Source organism: Alnus glutinosa, chromosome 12 (assembly GCF_958979055.1).
Source record: "Alnus glutinosa chromosome 12, dhAlnGlut1.1, whole genome shotgun sequence".
In the NCBI taxonomy this organism is placed as follows: Eukaryota; Viridiplantae; Streptophyta; class Magnoliopsida; order Fagales; family Betulaceae; genus Alnus; species Alnus glutinosa.
The window spans coordinates 23,738,503-23,755,059 of NC_084897.1; the positions used below are offsets into that span (position 1 = coordinate 23,738,503).

The 16,557-nt window shown below is 36.4% G+C and overlaps 1 protein-coding gene across 5 annotated transcripts; it reads right to left on the minus strand.

Moving 5' to 3' along the window:
* Window positions 1-1,116: 1,116 nt before the first annotated feature.
* LOC133851558 (probable starch synthase 4, chloroplastic/amyloplastic) lies at window positions 1,117-14,949 on the minus strand. Of its 5 annotated transcripts, none has more exons than XM_062288008.1 (20): window positions 14,704-14,944; window positions 12,018-12,068; window positions 11,895-11,928; window positions 11,482-11,548; window positions 11,249-11,377; window positions 10,556-10,760; window positions 9,592-9,726; window positions 8,322-8,426; window positions 8,048-8,146; window positions 6,888-7,017; window positions 6,008-6,058; window positions 5,800-5,910; window positions 5,472-5,581; window positions 4,433-4,601; window positions 3,215-3,301; window positions 2,880-2,951; window positions 2,446-2,559; window positions 1,893-1,954; window positions 1,687-1,783; window positions 1,117-1,525 (listed from the first exon to the last, which is right to left on the minus strand). In XM_062288008.1, exons 1-20 carry the CDS (start codon window positions 14,811-14,813, stop codon window positions 1,406-1,408), a joined length of 2,058 nt encoding a protein of 685 aa, XP_062143992.1. In that variant the 5' UTR covers window positions 14,814-14,944; the 3' UTR covers window positions 1,117-1,405. The 5 variants fall into 5 exon arrangements, with proteins under 5 accessions (XP_062143992.1, XP_062143993.1, XP_062143995.1 ...); XM_062288009.1 differs by lacking the exon at window positions 14,704-14,944 and adding an exon at window positions 13,652-14,539; XM_062288011.1 differs by lacking the exon at window positions 2,446-2,559 and having other exon boundaries at window positions 14,704-14,949.
* Between the last annotated feature and the right edge of the window lie 1,608 nt (window positions 14,950-16,557).

Genomic DNA, 16,557 nt, shown 5'->3' on the forward strand with positions numbered 1-16,557 from the left:
CATTAAATGTTGGTCGGTTCGGTCGGTTAAAGTCGATTAAGTTGTTTTATATTGGACGATGCCTATTTTTATGGGCAAAAAATGTGTTATGATTGACTTGCATTAACAATACTAGGTGCAGGAAAAGATATTTTACAAGTGCGTACTTCTTGAGGAAGAAAACTCCATGACTCATTGGAAATATATTTTATGGAAGATATTTCTAGTGCTACCTTCATTGAGAAGTAATTAAATATCTCATTATTGGATAAGTCATGATTGTAAAGATAATTCTTGAGAGGTTACGTGGCTTTACTTAGCTTAGCCTTGAAGTTTTCTTGTAAAATATCTTGAAGTTCTCTTGCTATAAAAAGAGAGGTCCGGTTGCTGTTTGAAGAAGCCAACCGAAGTGAAAAAAAGCAAAAAGAAAGAGGAGTTTCTCTCTTCTTAAATCTGCTGTACAGCGATACACAAAAAGAGGTTTCTTTGATTTTCTTTTCTAGAGTGAGAGGAAAATTTAGATGTATTGGATATTTGAGTGATTTTTTTTCATGTAATTATTTTAATAGTGAATTTTTTTTACGTCTCCTATAATGGATGTACCTCAATTTGAGGGAACCACTTAAATCTGTGTCATTTATAAGTGATTTATTTTTTCCCTTGTCTTCTTAATTTTTCGCATCTCACATGTAATGGGAAATAGGACTTATTTCCTTACAAAATGGGTTTTTTTTGGGGACCAAATGTTGTTTTTTTTTTTTTTTTTTGCCAAACAAGTAAAGCCGAAAATTTTATAACTACTAACGCCCATTTAATTACCTTTTCTCCTCTCTCTCTTTCTCTCTCTTTTTCGTCTTCATCCTTTCATCAACTTGAACAAAAAATCCACACATCTACTAAGTAAAACAATGTTGTCTCCCATGCTTCAGCTCGATCTAGGTTCGGCTTGGTTAACCGACAAAATAACACCTATACCGATTAACTGAATCGAACCGACGTCGGTATAAATTTTTTACTCTGACTAACTGACCACCGAAAGTCGGTAAAGACAGTAGGCAGTAGATGACGGTCGGTAGGCAATAATAGGATATTTTGCCTACCCCTAGAGAAGAGGATTCAAGATCGGTAGGCTTGTAATTTTTCAATAAATAAAAAAAGTTTTATTACAAATGAATGTTACGAAAATACATAATTATGTGAAAGTGTTGTCACACGTGGAATATATGTTCTTTGTCATTCTATTGAAGTTTAAACTTCTTTCAATTTATATAAACTTTTATTTGATTTTTTTTTTTTTTTTTTATTTGTTTCGCAGCATTAAGGGGGAAACCGGAAGGGATCTTTTTGTTCAATTCCTTACTGCTAACTCTTGTAATATGCTCGATCCTCGATGTAACACGCGCTAACATATACATAACGTCCTGCTTCACAAATTCTTTATGGCTGCGTAGGCAGAAGCATGCACGTCATAGCACTCTGCCTCCCAGGAAAAGTCCATTGCCATTGCGTCCATTATTTTTTGCTTCCATCTTGATGGGTTGTTCTCCTACACACAAACAAGACAAAGAAGCTCAAAAACTTTAGTACCCTTAACCCAAACAAAACATTTTCATCCATAATTAGTTTCCTCCATCGACTGCAGAATCAAACCAGAGGAGAAAAAGAAAAGAAAAAAGGAACTTCACAATCACATAAGTGTATTCATACAATTTCATCCAGGGCTTGGCTTAAGGACAGTCTTCCAAAGCCAGAACTGATGAACTGGGAGAATTTTGTGCTCTCATAGTTATGATCTACAAAGTGCCTGTCCAGTCATTGTACAGAGGCATGAAATTTTCTTTTTCTAATGAGTTCAGAGGAAAAAGACAACTGAGTAATCTACTTTTCTACGTAAAAGAAAAATAAAGAGTTACCTGAATGTATTATCAGTGGAGGTTACTGCAATTGGAGCAGCTCCATATTTTAAAGCCTTGAGCTACATTTTTCAAATAACAAAAAAAAAAATCAACCAGGAAACAACATTTTGTAGAATACTCCATTACATTTATAGAAACTTCATGCACAAGTGTGTGCACATGACCAAGTTGTCATACAAGAAGTTGTGGAAGCAGCAGCAAATTTATAACATGGGATAGTTCTCTATGATAATTCAGCCAGGCATATAGACGACCAACAACTGCACGCAGAACTGAGAAGTGATCCAATACAAGGTAATGGCACTACGAGCACTAGAGATAGTCTAAGACAGAACACATGTTTAGACAGAGAAAGGATTAGAATCATAAGAGCACATAGCCCTAGATAAATCAGTATGCGTGTAGTGAAAGAGGAAATTCATGTATCCAACCCAAGTAGCGAAAATATGCACTTGAAGAAGAGATCCATGTAACGAACAGGATTTATGCATGTATTTATGTTGGTATGAGATCTCTTCAAAAAATTCGTAGTAAGAGAGAGAGAATTTACTGGCACTTGGAGCATAGGATCATGAAAAGATTGGCACATGATAATGTCAGATCCTGCAAAGACTAAATGTGATAGTGCTTCATCAAGTCCGTTTATGAATCTCACATTTTCATCCTGAGTAATTGGAAGAAAACATATATAGGTTATCAACTTATTTTTTTTTGATAAGTGAATTTATCAACTTATTATAGCATGAAGCTCATCAAACAAATTATTATCTGTCATTGAATTAAATAACATGCAGCTTAGGAACGTAACAAAAAATTGTTAGCTTGAATGTTTAGGATGATGGGAATTTAGCTAAAAGCAAGAAAACTTTGAATACAAATGCAGTACTCTTTGATGTTTTTTTTATCTCTGTTCCAAATTTGTGTATATGAATAACTTGTTGCAGGATGTCAAAGGCGAGGAAAAAAAGGCAGTAAGGCCTGCACCTTAAGGAGCTCTTGGATAGATTCCAGCACCCTATCTTTGCTTGAATTTTTGCTAATATCCATGAAGATAAACTGTAGGAAACCACTTAACAATCTGATTAATGAGAAGTCCACTGGAAGAAGAGTAAACTTAGAAGCCAGGTATATATCCACAGTTTTTACCAACTAATGTGGCGCATTACATTTCCCCTACTATCAACGAATGGTGACTTAGCTGTGATGAAAATAAAAACTACACTACCACATCAGCTGGTAAGGGATTTTAGTAAAATTTAGCTACTAAGCCAATTTTCTTAGGAAAAAATGTAACCACAAACTCTAATAGAGACAACCACCTGGACACCTCTCCTGGTTGCATGCCGAACAACTGCCTTCAGGTTCCCCAGATCAATATCTGATACTTCAGCGATGATGCATCCAACCTGATAAAACATCACACCCTAACTTCAGTGGACATTCCATTAAAGATTAGAAAGAAAATAATAAAATTATGGAACACATGTTCGTTAAAATGAAGAGAAATGAAGTAGAACATCCCAATTTGCCAACCACCTAAAGACCAAGAAGGACACACCTAATGGTCCTTACAATGACTAACCTTTTCAAAATACATGAAGATGTACAGAAAAACATTAAATACATAAGAAGTGACATAGAAGAACACTATTACAATACAGATATTCAAATTCCACATGCATTATAGCGCAAGGATGCATTTTTCAACCTCAGCTGAAATAATTACTTCTGTTAACCATCATGTATATGGAAAATGGGTAAATTCTTCAGCCTCGTTTTATTGTAAAGAAAACCAATGAAACATTTTTTTTCTTATTGAATGTTAGGTTCAGTTCACGTTATGGCTAAGCAATTTATTCCACTGGAGTATTAGAGTCATATCATTGGATTTCAGAGCTGAGACAATATTACCTGCAATTAGTTCTGCTACATTCTCTGAAATGAACAGACCTGGACCATTTCATTATGTGGGACACACATGATTTGAGGTCCATTTACATGTAAGGTCCAGGTTCATCAAATCTCCACAATAATTATAGAAACGATTAACTCTGCAAAGCTAGTGGCAAAAATGAACATTTGAAATAGACATGTTACCTACTTTGTACACAAAATATTCTAAGTAAAGATTTGGTTGTGCCAAGTTCAAAGCAAGTAGACCTGCTATATAGACACACAAATGCATGCACATATACATACATATTAATGCGTGCATAATGGTAACATCCTAGTAGCCATACATAATATAGTCAAACAAATATCTAAACAGCAGACAACCCTCTATCCATATAATGCTTCTTACATACACAAACTCTTCTACAAAGAGAGACATCCATTTCCTGGAAACAGTACATATCCCATATTCACCTTAAGGTCTCAAATTTTCTTGTAGAAGATTCACACTTGATAAGATTTTGTTTCATCAGCAGTGTCCCCCCACAGCCACTTAGGTTACCGTCTTACAATTTAGGAAAAATTAATTTCTCAAGATGCAGAAAGCAATAAAGTTCAAAAGTAACCCCAGTTAAAAAAGTTACAAGAACAGCAGAAGCATTGTTGGATAACGCCAGGTGATGTTGTAACGCAACTCTGCAAACAACTTTCCCTTTCATATCCTTCACACTATAGTTTTCTGGAAGAAAATTGTCCTTGGAAGGATCCCAAATGGAGTTGTCAAATCCGCAGGGAGCAATAACCAACTTGTCCCTGCAAATATAGGGGAGAAATAAAAAAAAAAAAATAGCATAAGAAGGTACCATTCTCAAAGATACCAGGCAAGAAGGTAAAGGAGGAAAAAAAGAATACAGTATTATTTAAAAAAAAATGAAAAAAAAAAAAAAAAAAAATTGGCTAGAAGAAAGGTGTGCCCTATGCTTGTAACGACCCAAGGAAAATCGCTAGCCACATCTGCGCTATCACCCCAAAAGGACTAGTCAATTTGAAGCTTTTCCAAGAATCCATTATAAAGTCCAGTTTCACCTAGTAACTAGGCAATGTGGGACTTAACACCCATGAGTATCTTTATAAACTACTCACTCTGTGAACTATTCATCTCTTCCCAATATGGAACCGGGGTGTTACAAACTCCCCCCCTTAAACCCCTGACGTCCCCGTCAGGGTCATGTCATGTAGTGCTCTAGTGCCACATGACCTGGCGTTACTACCTGGCTCTGACACCATTTGTAACGACCCAAGGAAAAGCGCTAGCCACATCTGCGCTATCACCCCAAAAGGACTAGTCAATTTGAAGCTTTTCCAAGAATCCATTATAAAGCCCAGTTTCACCTAGTAACTAGGCAATGTGGGACTTAACACCCATGAGTATCTTTATAAACTACTCATTCTGTGAACTATTCATCTCTTCCCAATATGGGACCGGGGTGTTACAATGCTATTTGGCCATTAAGTTTGTTACACCAAGAACTTCTTGCACCGCTTTAGTTTGCATGAAGGAGGGGGCGAATTAACAGAAACAAAGCATTGCAGAAGACAGAATAATGTATTATCCAAATTCAGGAACAAAGAACAAGCGTTACTTGTGGATGCCTTTTTTTTTTGTTTTGATAAGTTACTTACTTGTGGATGCTTAAGGTATGTTCCAATCCATGACTAAAACTACGAATGATCCTGCCTTTTGAGTGTATGGATGACATTATCACAACCTTATTAGAGTAAACAACTCCACCCTGCAAATTTGTATAGACTCGAAAATTTGAGTATTCCAGACAGCCAAAAGAAGCAAGAAGCTTCAGAGATTTTGCAATGAGGGATAGTACATCATAATATAAATGCTCAAAGCAGAGAATATATTGAATTTTTTTTGCCAAACAAAGAATTTCGGCAATATTTGTGATTGACAGTGTGTAAAAATAAAGAGGAAGCTTTAACAGGCAATAGAGCACACCTTCAAAATGTTGACAAGATGTGTCTTAGTGTTATCTTGCAAACGATCAGGACGGTGAAGTCTAGGAGGATCCAATCCACATAGTGAAAGTTTATCCGGTTGCTGAAGATGCTGAGTTATTAAACACACAGAAAATCATATAATGTCAAGCTTGAAAGGATTCACTGGAAAACTCCAAGCAGGAGAGGTCAACAATAAAGAAACTTGCCTGTAAATCAAAGTCATGGCATGTCAATAATACTCTAGTAGCCCCAAGTCCCTGTATATACAAGCGAGAACACTTCTACTTGTGAGAATGATTCCCACAAAATATTTATATATAGTGAAACAAAACTAAAATGATGTGAAAGAAATCAACTGTCGCATGTTATGCAAAACCAAAAATCAGCCTTACAAAGCTTCACCTCAGCATAAAAGGAATTAGTGATATGAAAATAAATCCTTTTCTAAACAAAGTCTAAGCTTAAAGACCGAACTTCACAGTTATCAATACGAGTTCCAATTGCCCAAATTCTGCTTATAGCCCATTCATGAATTCATATGACTACTAGGTCATGATGAATAATTTCATCAAGAGTTCAACTGTGAGAGGCCATGGAGCGGATATGATAATTTTAACTCTCAAAACCTATTAAAGTAGTTCCATCTATCCAGCTACCCATTGCTTTCCTTTTCTTTCACACACTAAGAATGCTTCCTCACTCATTACACTTGAGAAAGGAGGCTTGAAAAATGGCTCCATTCCGTCCAAGCAAAGCACCTGCAGAAGTGTACACATGTTGCTCCTCTTTCTCTTACGGAGTCTTATCTATACTGCAATTAGCATGATGGTTCACTAGAGTAACTTTACCAAATTATTATATTCCTTTTCTCTTTTAGGATAAATATTTTTTTGAAGATTGTGGGGAAAAACTAAGATAAATTGTCTTCATAAAGCAACACAAAGCAAAACTGACTTCTAAGGTGCGAACATCACATTATACTGATACAACCAGGGGAAAAAAAACAAAGAATAATGAAAATGAGTAATCCAACACAAGTACTCAAATTATTCAACATGACAAAAGAAAAGCAGTTTCAAATTGCACCTGTTTAACAAATATATCCCAGAAAAGAGGCCCAACAATAGAAGTCTCCCAGTTGTGTATGTGTAACACATCAGGCTGCTTTCCAGATTTTACAATATAGTCCAATGAAGCACGAGAGAAATAGGTAAACCTGAAGGCATCAAATAGATAGGCCACTGCAAATGAAATTTTTAAGAACAGATCTATCACTATCATAAAACTAAAGGCCCTAATCAACATATTGGCATCATAAAATTTGGTGTATCTGATCCAAAGTGAGTGAAGTGCCATTACAACTGACTCTACAGGCGTCCTTTCTTGTGTTTTCCCCTGGTTGAAGGCCACAATTAGGGGATCCTGCTTCTGTTTAAGAATACAACTTTGATACAAATAAGATTTTTTTTCTTAAAAAAAGAAGAAGAAGAAGAAGAAGAAGTCCAGGTTCTTATTATTTTGAGTTATATGGAAGCGATGATCCATGAAAACTCTTATCCACACTGTTTAAGAGGCATCACCTATGGAGATTGGATTGACATAGTATAGAGATTTCCAGCATTTAATTAGCGTAATGGAAAATCTGGAAAAAGGGCAGGCCCAGAGTCGGGATTGTAAAACTGCCCTTGACAAAGTTTACCAGGGCAACACAGCTGGTGCCCAGGAACAGAAAAGTCGCAAGGTTCCAGAAACTACATTCCCAATTAGAAAGAGGTGAAATCATGGGTTTGCCATGGAGCATATAATAGTTACTTAAAGGATATTTACTTAGTAACTTCTTTCTCTAGCATTTGTCCAGTCAACTCTTGCTCATCGTTCATCCATATGTCAATTCAAAGAGTACACTGCATTTTAAACTTAAAATTGTAATAAATTGTCAGACTTCTTTCTTTGCAATTATTTTCATATTGAATCTTGGTAGAATCGGACTCGTATCAGACTAGGGCTTGCCTTCTATCCTATAGGATCTACCAAAATCAAGCAACTCAAACTTAAGCCTGTGCACTTAACAATTTGGTGTTTTATGTTTAATTAACTCAAACACAAAGATCGTCTCTACTCTCTAATGCTCGCTGATCTTTACATGAGGGTATTTTGTGCTTTGATTGTCACAAGCAACATCTAGTATCAACAATCTAACAGTAAACCAGATAGCTAATAAATAAGTTATAGAATAATTTACTGACCGTTCAAAGTCATCTGAGTAGCCATATACCTTCTCACGGTTGAAAAATGATGAGTAGTACAGAGGTTGAATAAAAGAGACTCCGATGCCATGTACAACACTGTAGAATGAGTACAAAACATTAAGAAGAGTCTAAATAATCAATAGGCACAATGTAAAACACAGTTTCTGACCGAATCCATCGTTTTTCCTTCCTAAATTAGTACCACCAAAGTATAATTGATGTTGATCAACAACTCAATTTAAAAATGCAGTATATAGAAACACAACCTCACCCAGTCCAAATTTTGTTTCCATGTAGTTGACCATTAAAATACGAATAATACTGTGTCTCAATTTCTCGCAGCCCTTGCACTTCATCTAGGTCCATAATCGTGTACCTATTTACAATAGATTCCTTTTAAACAAATGAGAAACTTCAGACTTGCTATCCAACTTGGAATCAAAACTTGATGGGAAAAGTATATCAAGTAAAATCCTTTCATTTGATGCACTTTATTTTGAGCACTATACACAGGTGATATTATCTTTCCTCTACAGTAAATCATATAAATTGTTCATTCATTTTTTATCAAGAAGCAAACACAGAGGATTGTCCCCCCAAAAAAAAAAACAATGCGATGTCATATTAGGCGGGGGAGGTGAGGTTTGCAAGTTTTACATATAAAAAGATTTCCGAAGCATTATGCCTTGTTGCTTAGCAGAAAAGGGGGAGAAATTCCATTGTATCATGTTGGTTTTAGCCTAAATAAGCTCCTACAGACTATAATCTGCTACTACAAGTTCAGCTGGAGCTCTTAGATCCTCCAGAGAACTTATCTATGTGATTCTCCAGACGCTCAAAAGTCTCTTGCCTCAGTTTCCCAGTTCTCATCCAGCTTCCACAGCTCACAAAAGACCTAACGAAGGTCATTGGTAGCCCAACTAGGGAACGGAAACCTAAGAGGTTGCCCTGGCTACACCAAAACTTGGGTACTCCTGTCAGAATTTTTTTTTAACAGGAATCATCTCTTATGGTTTTACTTTTCTCTGCGACACATCAACTTATGAACATCAGCCGAAGTTCATAAAAACACAGAGATCCATTTGGCTTTAACCCCAAAAACAAAGAGAGGGGAAAAAAAGATAAAAGGAAAGGCATGATAACAAGTTTGCATCTTTTCTAAAGCACTTCTTGGATGCACAAGCTAGACACGTGGGACCAACAACAGAAAGATAAGTGCTAGAGATGAAAGACAGGGAGTTATTACATTAGAATGATTAAAAGCAAATTCAAAAATTACTTAGAGCAGGTTATAGTAAATTTTAACAAATTCAAAGAAATATCAAGTGAAAGACCAACCCACCATGTCACCTAGGATAAAAATACAATGTTTAAGTGTTTCCTTTCTCTTTCCTTCATTATTTCTCAAATCCAAACAGAGTGTTGTTATAGCATTCATACGGTTTCTAAATGAGCATGAAAAAGAGATCTAGACCTCCCATAATTCCATCCACAAGCAATCTGATAGAGAATGAACATTAAAGAAAATGTCCCTTAATTACTTTGGTAGAATAACCTCCACCAAGTGTCCCTTTCTTTGTAATGCACAAGATAAGCCTGTCACATATGATGCCAAAGATCCAACAGAGACCAAAGGTTCCATCTCAGTGCAAATGTGGACAATGCGAAAACCAGTCCTGATAGAAAATGATACAGAACATGATTGTCAGAACAGAGAAAAACTTCTGGAAGATTGGAAAAATTAAAATAAAAAGCAAAGATAAGAAAAGAAGAAATATAACAAGATGATATAAGAAAATTACATTTAGACCAAAATTTATGATCTTCAAGGGAAATGTAACTCAGCCGCCAATTGAATGGGGTTATCAATTCATGAAATTATATAATATGCATGAACCACACTTTTATGGGACTACATCATAACTGAAGTATGCCAAGGTTGTTGCAAGGCATCCCAACCATTTACTTTTTCCTTTTTCTTTTTTTGATATGCGAGAATCCCAACCATTTATGTTTCTATATTTCAGTCGACATATGTGTTTACCATGTAAATATTCACTACAGTTCAATCATAATACTGGAGACAGATATACAAAGAGGATACATTGCAAATAGAAAAGACGAGATATTCATATAAATATCTACATACGTGGAATAACTGAGGGAATACTTTCCTTAGCATGTGAAAAGAAAAAAATTCACAATAAATCTACACTTCCAATTATATGATAACTTAGTAGTTATCTTTAAACATACTAAAGGAAAGAATATTTACTTACAAGTCAATATCCCACGCATAATTACATATATATATACACACACACACACATACATGCATGCATGCATGCATGCATCTGTTCATTCATATATACATATCTCTCTATGTATGTGCTACTATGCATGTCTGTGTTGTGTGTGCGTGTGACGTAGGAAATACCGAATGCCCATAGTTCATCCTCAACTGTTCAAGAAAAAAGTGTTCCAACATCTAGTAGGCATTTGTACTTTTTGCTTCTATCTGAGAAGTGGCGGAGTTCTGCTAGAAGCTCAGCATCATTTTTCTGCAGGATATCATTAGAAACATCAGCCACACCAACCACGTGATCCATGACCAGCCTTCTCAAATCAGATGTCTCCCGAGTGCTAATCATGCCAGTGAGGACCATTGAGTCTAGTCGAAGCAGCAACTCCCAACAAATTGATACCTTATCTGGTTTAGGTAGGACACCGAGGGAAATCAATTTTCAATTCAAACACATTCCAAATTTTGATAATATATTTCCTTTGTTGGAGAATGAATAAGTACTGAAATCAAAAGAAAATGAGCAGAGAACATTGCATTTGTATTTCTCAAACTAAAGGCAAAATATGAAGAACACTGTTACATGTGCAACCTATCATAACTGGTATACAGACACAGATAACAAAGATGTTCCAAAGACAACATATTTTTTGGTACTAGCAAAACATTTACACACAATTATTTTAAGAACAAATCAATCAATTATTTGTGATCACTACTAATTTATCCAATATGATGAATGCAATACCCAGCTTTTGAAGTAAAACGCCAGATAATTGTTGGAAATGCACGAAAGAAAGAATAAAACCATAACACGAGTAAAAATCTACATTGGGCTAAAAAAGTAATGATTCACTGCTTCAGCCATGTCAGGCCAAGGTACCATCACCTTTTACCTTTTCCAACACCAGCCTGCTTTTCTGCTTCCAAATGCTTTATCCTAGCAACCAACAATTGTTTCTCTTTATTTGCTTTGTTCAGCTCCTGTATGGCCACGAGACGTTGTTTGTTCAAGTACAATATGTCTGAATATCATTTTTTTAAAATAAAAAAAAAACACATCAGAATACACATAAAAATTTACAAGAACCCAAAAAAGAATAAAAAAAATAGTCAAATGAGGACTTACTCTGCTGAGCTTCTCTGAAGAGTCGCCAAATATCACCCTTTTTCACTTCCATTTCCTCATTTGAAGGCTGAAATAGTTCCAATAAGCAATGAGCAAACAACAAAATCCTAAGCATAAAAAATACATCCCATATAGAAAGAAACCCATCAAGTCATATTTGGTGTAAGAGTACTGCTAAGGATACTACAAATTTACTCTACGTCCCTTACAAATTGACGTGTCACGTGGCAATCCGCGTGACACTTATCACGCCAGCCACTAAACAAATAAATTTGATTGTGACTACCGTAAACGTGATATGTGAACTGCTACGTCAATTTGTTAGGAGGTTGTCGTTGTAGTACCACGTCAATTTATAAGGAGGTTGTCGCTATAGTACCCAAAGCATTTTTCTTGGAGCAAGCACTGCCTACCTGAGTCATCTTCACATTATCATGGCCTTCTGACCTGTAATTCATAAATATCAAACTTGTTGGTGCATTTTTCCCCCTTTTTTTGAAAGAGAAAGAGTTGAAAAGGGAAAAATGAAAACTCACTCCACATTTGGTGAGGCTTTATTATATAAGCCATTGGCATCCCCGTTACTCCTGAAAAATAGGATAAATTACTTCTTTTTTTTATTTCTAATCAATACAAAGGAAAGGGAAAACTACTGACTACATAGAAAGGTCATTGCCACTCCTAATTCTAATGTAAGAGAGAAAAGGGGAATGTGTGGGAATGTTTCCAAACAAACGTGGGAAGCGGTCCATTTGGCAACTTGGTGTGCACGAAAGTTGGCACAACTAAAAGTCTTCAACGCAATCCTCTTCTTCAGAAGGAGCAGCTACTAATGAATATCAGAAATAATGGGAGCACAGGAGTCACAGAACCAATCAGTGAACAGGTGTGCTTTGTTGATGGCTAAAATAGTCAACAAAGAATCCCCTTCAAGAAAGTGAGAGGAGCAACCATTGAACAAAGCCAAATTGACAACAAGGAGGCCTGCCTGAGCCTCCCCAGCTGAGGCTTCCAAATGGGGGAGACTTGGAGGAGGCAGCAATGATGTTACCTTCATGGTCACTAAAAATAGCAGCAGCTACAGCAAAATTTGGGCGGATAGCCACATCAAAGTTTGCCTTAAGCAAGCCGCTAGGTGGAGGAGTCCAATCTTCAGAGGAAGAGGGGATTTCTCTCTAAGCAGTAATATTGGCTTTCAATGTAGAGAGGATGTACTTCAGAGTGGAGGATTGATTGAGCTCAATTGTTTCATAAACAAGATTGTTCCTAACAAACCAAATTTGGTCTAGAGTAACCAGGGCTGAAATTTGAAACTTCTAAACTGCTCTTTTGGGAATGCCGAGAAGGAGATTGGCTGAGAAGCAAAAACTGATGTGTTCAGAGGCCAGTTGGTATTGTGAAATGGACCTGGCAAATGAGCAGTCCAAGAAAATGTGGTGGGAAGATTCCAGGGAGCCATTACAGAAGGGGCAAGAACAGATTTCAGGATCCTTAGAAGGGAAAAACCTGAAAATACTGGTCCTCACCCGGAGAATGTTTTTTTTTTTTTTTTTTGATAAGTAAGAAGACTTTATAAATGAAAGCGTAAGGCACCCCTAGGTATACAAGAAGTATATACAGAAAAAACCAAAGCTAACCCGCAAAAACCCAACAAAACCTAAACCCCCGAAATCGAAGAAAAACCCCAAATCAAACTACAATAGAACCCAACTAAGATACAAAACAACCCACCAAACTCCATAAAAGATGTTTCATCTCTTCAAACTCCACATACATGTCTAATCTGCAGGGCTAAGAGGAGAATGGCTAGCGAAATGGCCAAGATTTTCCACTTCATTGGCAGATTTTACAGAGAATTGGTTGGGTGGAAAGGGGGTTCAGATCCACCGATCCAAGGAAGGAGATTAGGGGAGGTGGATGTTGAGGATTTGTAGGGCCGAGGTACTGTCAAAAAGGCTATTTATGATGGGGGAGTTCCAGAATCTATGGGAAGGGGAGATAAGGTCTGCAATGTTCAAATCAGGAGGGTTTAAGAGGTTGGAGTTAGGGCTAGGCTTAAAACCAGGTAAAGTGGGAGAACCCAAGGAGAGTTCCAAGTGTTCAAACTAACACCACTAGAAATAGCCCAGCAGACTCCTTTTTCCACCACTAATCTAACAACGTTAAATACCTTTCCATAGCCAGGAAGCGGTAGGGGAGACAGAAGCATGAAGAAATTCCTCTCTTTGAAGATACTTTGCTTTCAGAGAATTACCCACAAGAAGTTTTGATTTGTCAGGAGCTTCCAACACAACTTTGCAAGTAAATATCTATTTTGGCATTCCATAGTCCTCAGCCCGAGACCTCCCAAGGACTTGGGAGTACAAATTTTATTCCAACCGATCAAAGTGAGGTTGTGCTTCTTAGACTGGGCAAAACCCACCAAAGCCTTCTGAGAGAAGAGTCAATATCATGGTAGAGAGATTTAGGCAAAAAGGAAAGGGACATGGTATAGCTCGGAATGGCATTGGCTACTGTTTTGATTAGAGTGGTCCGAGCTGCTTGAGAGAGCAGCAGCTTTCCATCCCGAAATTCTGTTAAGGATTTTGGCCTTTATGTCATCAAAGATTGGTTCTTATTATGATGAAAAAAGAGGGGAAGCCCCAAATATTTTGGCTTTAGGTGATACTTGACGAAGACTAAGGTTAGAGTTAATAGAGGAGGGAATGAAAAATTACAATTTTTGCTGAGATAATTTGAAGATTTAGAGATGTTGTCCTTTTGCCCGAACCAAGCTGGGTACTTACTAAGACAACTTAGGATGGTGGAAGCTTTCGAGGCATTTGCCCCAGCAAAGAGCATCAAGTCGTCGGCAAACAGCAAATGAAAAAATGGAGGACTCTGCCTGGAAATCTTAATGCCATAGATAGGATCAATTACTTAAAATACTATTAAGAGGTTAACAGCTACAGAATTTCCTTCTTCGTTGCGTAAAGCAATGGTGGCATCCACCAAAACTTCAAAGAGGAAGAGTGACCGTATTGAACGCCACTCAGTGTGTGTTTAAGAGCACTTTTAAATTATTAGATTCCAAACAGGCCCTAAAGGATAGAATCTAAGAACAGGAAAATGGCCTTCAGCCAAAATTCTCAACAACTAACAGAAATCAGGGTTTAAAACGTCAGGATTCATAGCTTAGAACATTGAACCAAATCCCAGAATTGTTGGTCAAGAGGAATTTACCTCAAGCAACAAACAGCTCGAGCTTTAACAGGTTTCCAGTACGTTGTGCTTGGGTAAGGAAGACGAGGATGCGAAGGGATCGCTGCATTTAGCGAAGTCACCGTTAACATTTCTCACAGCTTCACATTCACGAAGAGAGAGAGAGAGAGAGAGAGAGAGAGAGAGAGAGAGAGAGTTCGTGTTGATTGTTGTTTTTGCAACGAAGGTTAAAAACGCGTCACTGGAAAGTTCTGAAAAATTGGTCTTCGTGTTGTAATAACTCGTAACGGTAGTAACACTCGCCTTAAGAAAAACACTTGACGCAAGAGAAATGTTGCTACCAAGCGTGCGTCTAAAGGCGACGGTTGATGCTGTAATGGCGACAAATGAAGGCGGCTGGATGTTGCCGGCTCGCAGCTATACGTCAAATGCTTTTACGATGGCTTGAATGGCTTCTTTATAAATTTGTATGGCGGTGAATGTGGTGACCACCAGGCACATATAAAAGTACTGGCACCAATTTTTTTTTTTTTTTTAAGGGTTAAATAATTTATTGGTATTTGAGTTTTAAGTGCCGTTAAATTCAGTACCTCAGTATTATTTTGTATTATAAGTGGTGCCTGAATTAGAGGTAAAAACTTATTTAATAATTTTATTAGGTTTTCCATTTAAATTTTAATGGTTCGCCACGTGTCAACTACTGAGGTTGACATGTGACACTATATAAAAAATAAAAAATCTTTAAAAAATAATTAAAAGAATGAAAAAAAAGAAGAAGAGGGGTGGCTCCTCTTGGCTGGTCTGGGGGTGGCCAAACCATCTCCCATATGCTGGTTCAGTCACCCCATGAAAAAATAAAAATACAAGGATTTTGGTGGCCACCCTCAAGGGCCAAAACTCTAAAAAAGAAAAAAAAAATTGAGGGTTTGCCCATGAACCACCCCCTCCCCGACCGGCCAAGAGCCACCCCTCTTATTTCTCTTCTTTTTTTTTTTCAATTTTTTTTTAAATTATTATTTTATTATTTTTAATTATTTTATATATATAATGACACATGTCAACTTTATTGGTTAACACGTGACAAGCCGTTAAAAATTAGATGGAAAATCTAACAGAAATACGAAATGAGTTTTTACTCTTAATTCAGATACCACCTATGATACAAAACAAAACCGAGATACTAAATTTAAAAACACTTAAAACTCAAGTATCAATGGGGTATTTAACCCATTTTTTTAAGATATTTCTTAAACGTTGGAAATTTTTTTACTTTTCAAATAAATTCTCCAATAACTTCTCTTATCATTTTCTTATATAATTTAAATATTATTTAAATTAAATAATAAGAAAAAATAAACCTTTTAAATATTGTTTAAAATAAATGTTTGAGAAAAAAAAAGTTTTTTTATATTAAAACAATGTTAAGGAACCATATTTGCTTTCCTAAATTTAAGTTACAAATTTTGGTTAATTTGGTGTTTCTTTAAATCTTTTAAGAAATTTTTCTACATTTAATAAATGGTAAGCTTAAAAGAATAATAATAATTGCACCGTTGGTCCTTGGAGTTGGTCATAATTATTTTTCACTTATTGTGGTTTAAAAAGTTCATGAAAAATTCTCGTGGTAAACAATAATTACAAATCACTCCCTGAATTAATTTTATATCCACTAGGTTAACAGATTCCATTAGTCAGTCACATCACACCCCATAGGAAGCTAACACGTGTCCATTACAATAAAAAATAAAAAATCTAATAAAAATAAAAATATTTGTTTTAAAAATAAATAAATAAAACAAAAACAAAGGGGCAGCCACCCATTTGGGAGTGGCCTTTACCACTTGTCGGGGTGGCCGCAGCCTCCACCAAGGGCTG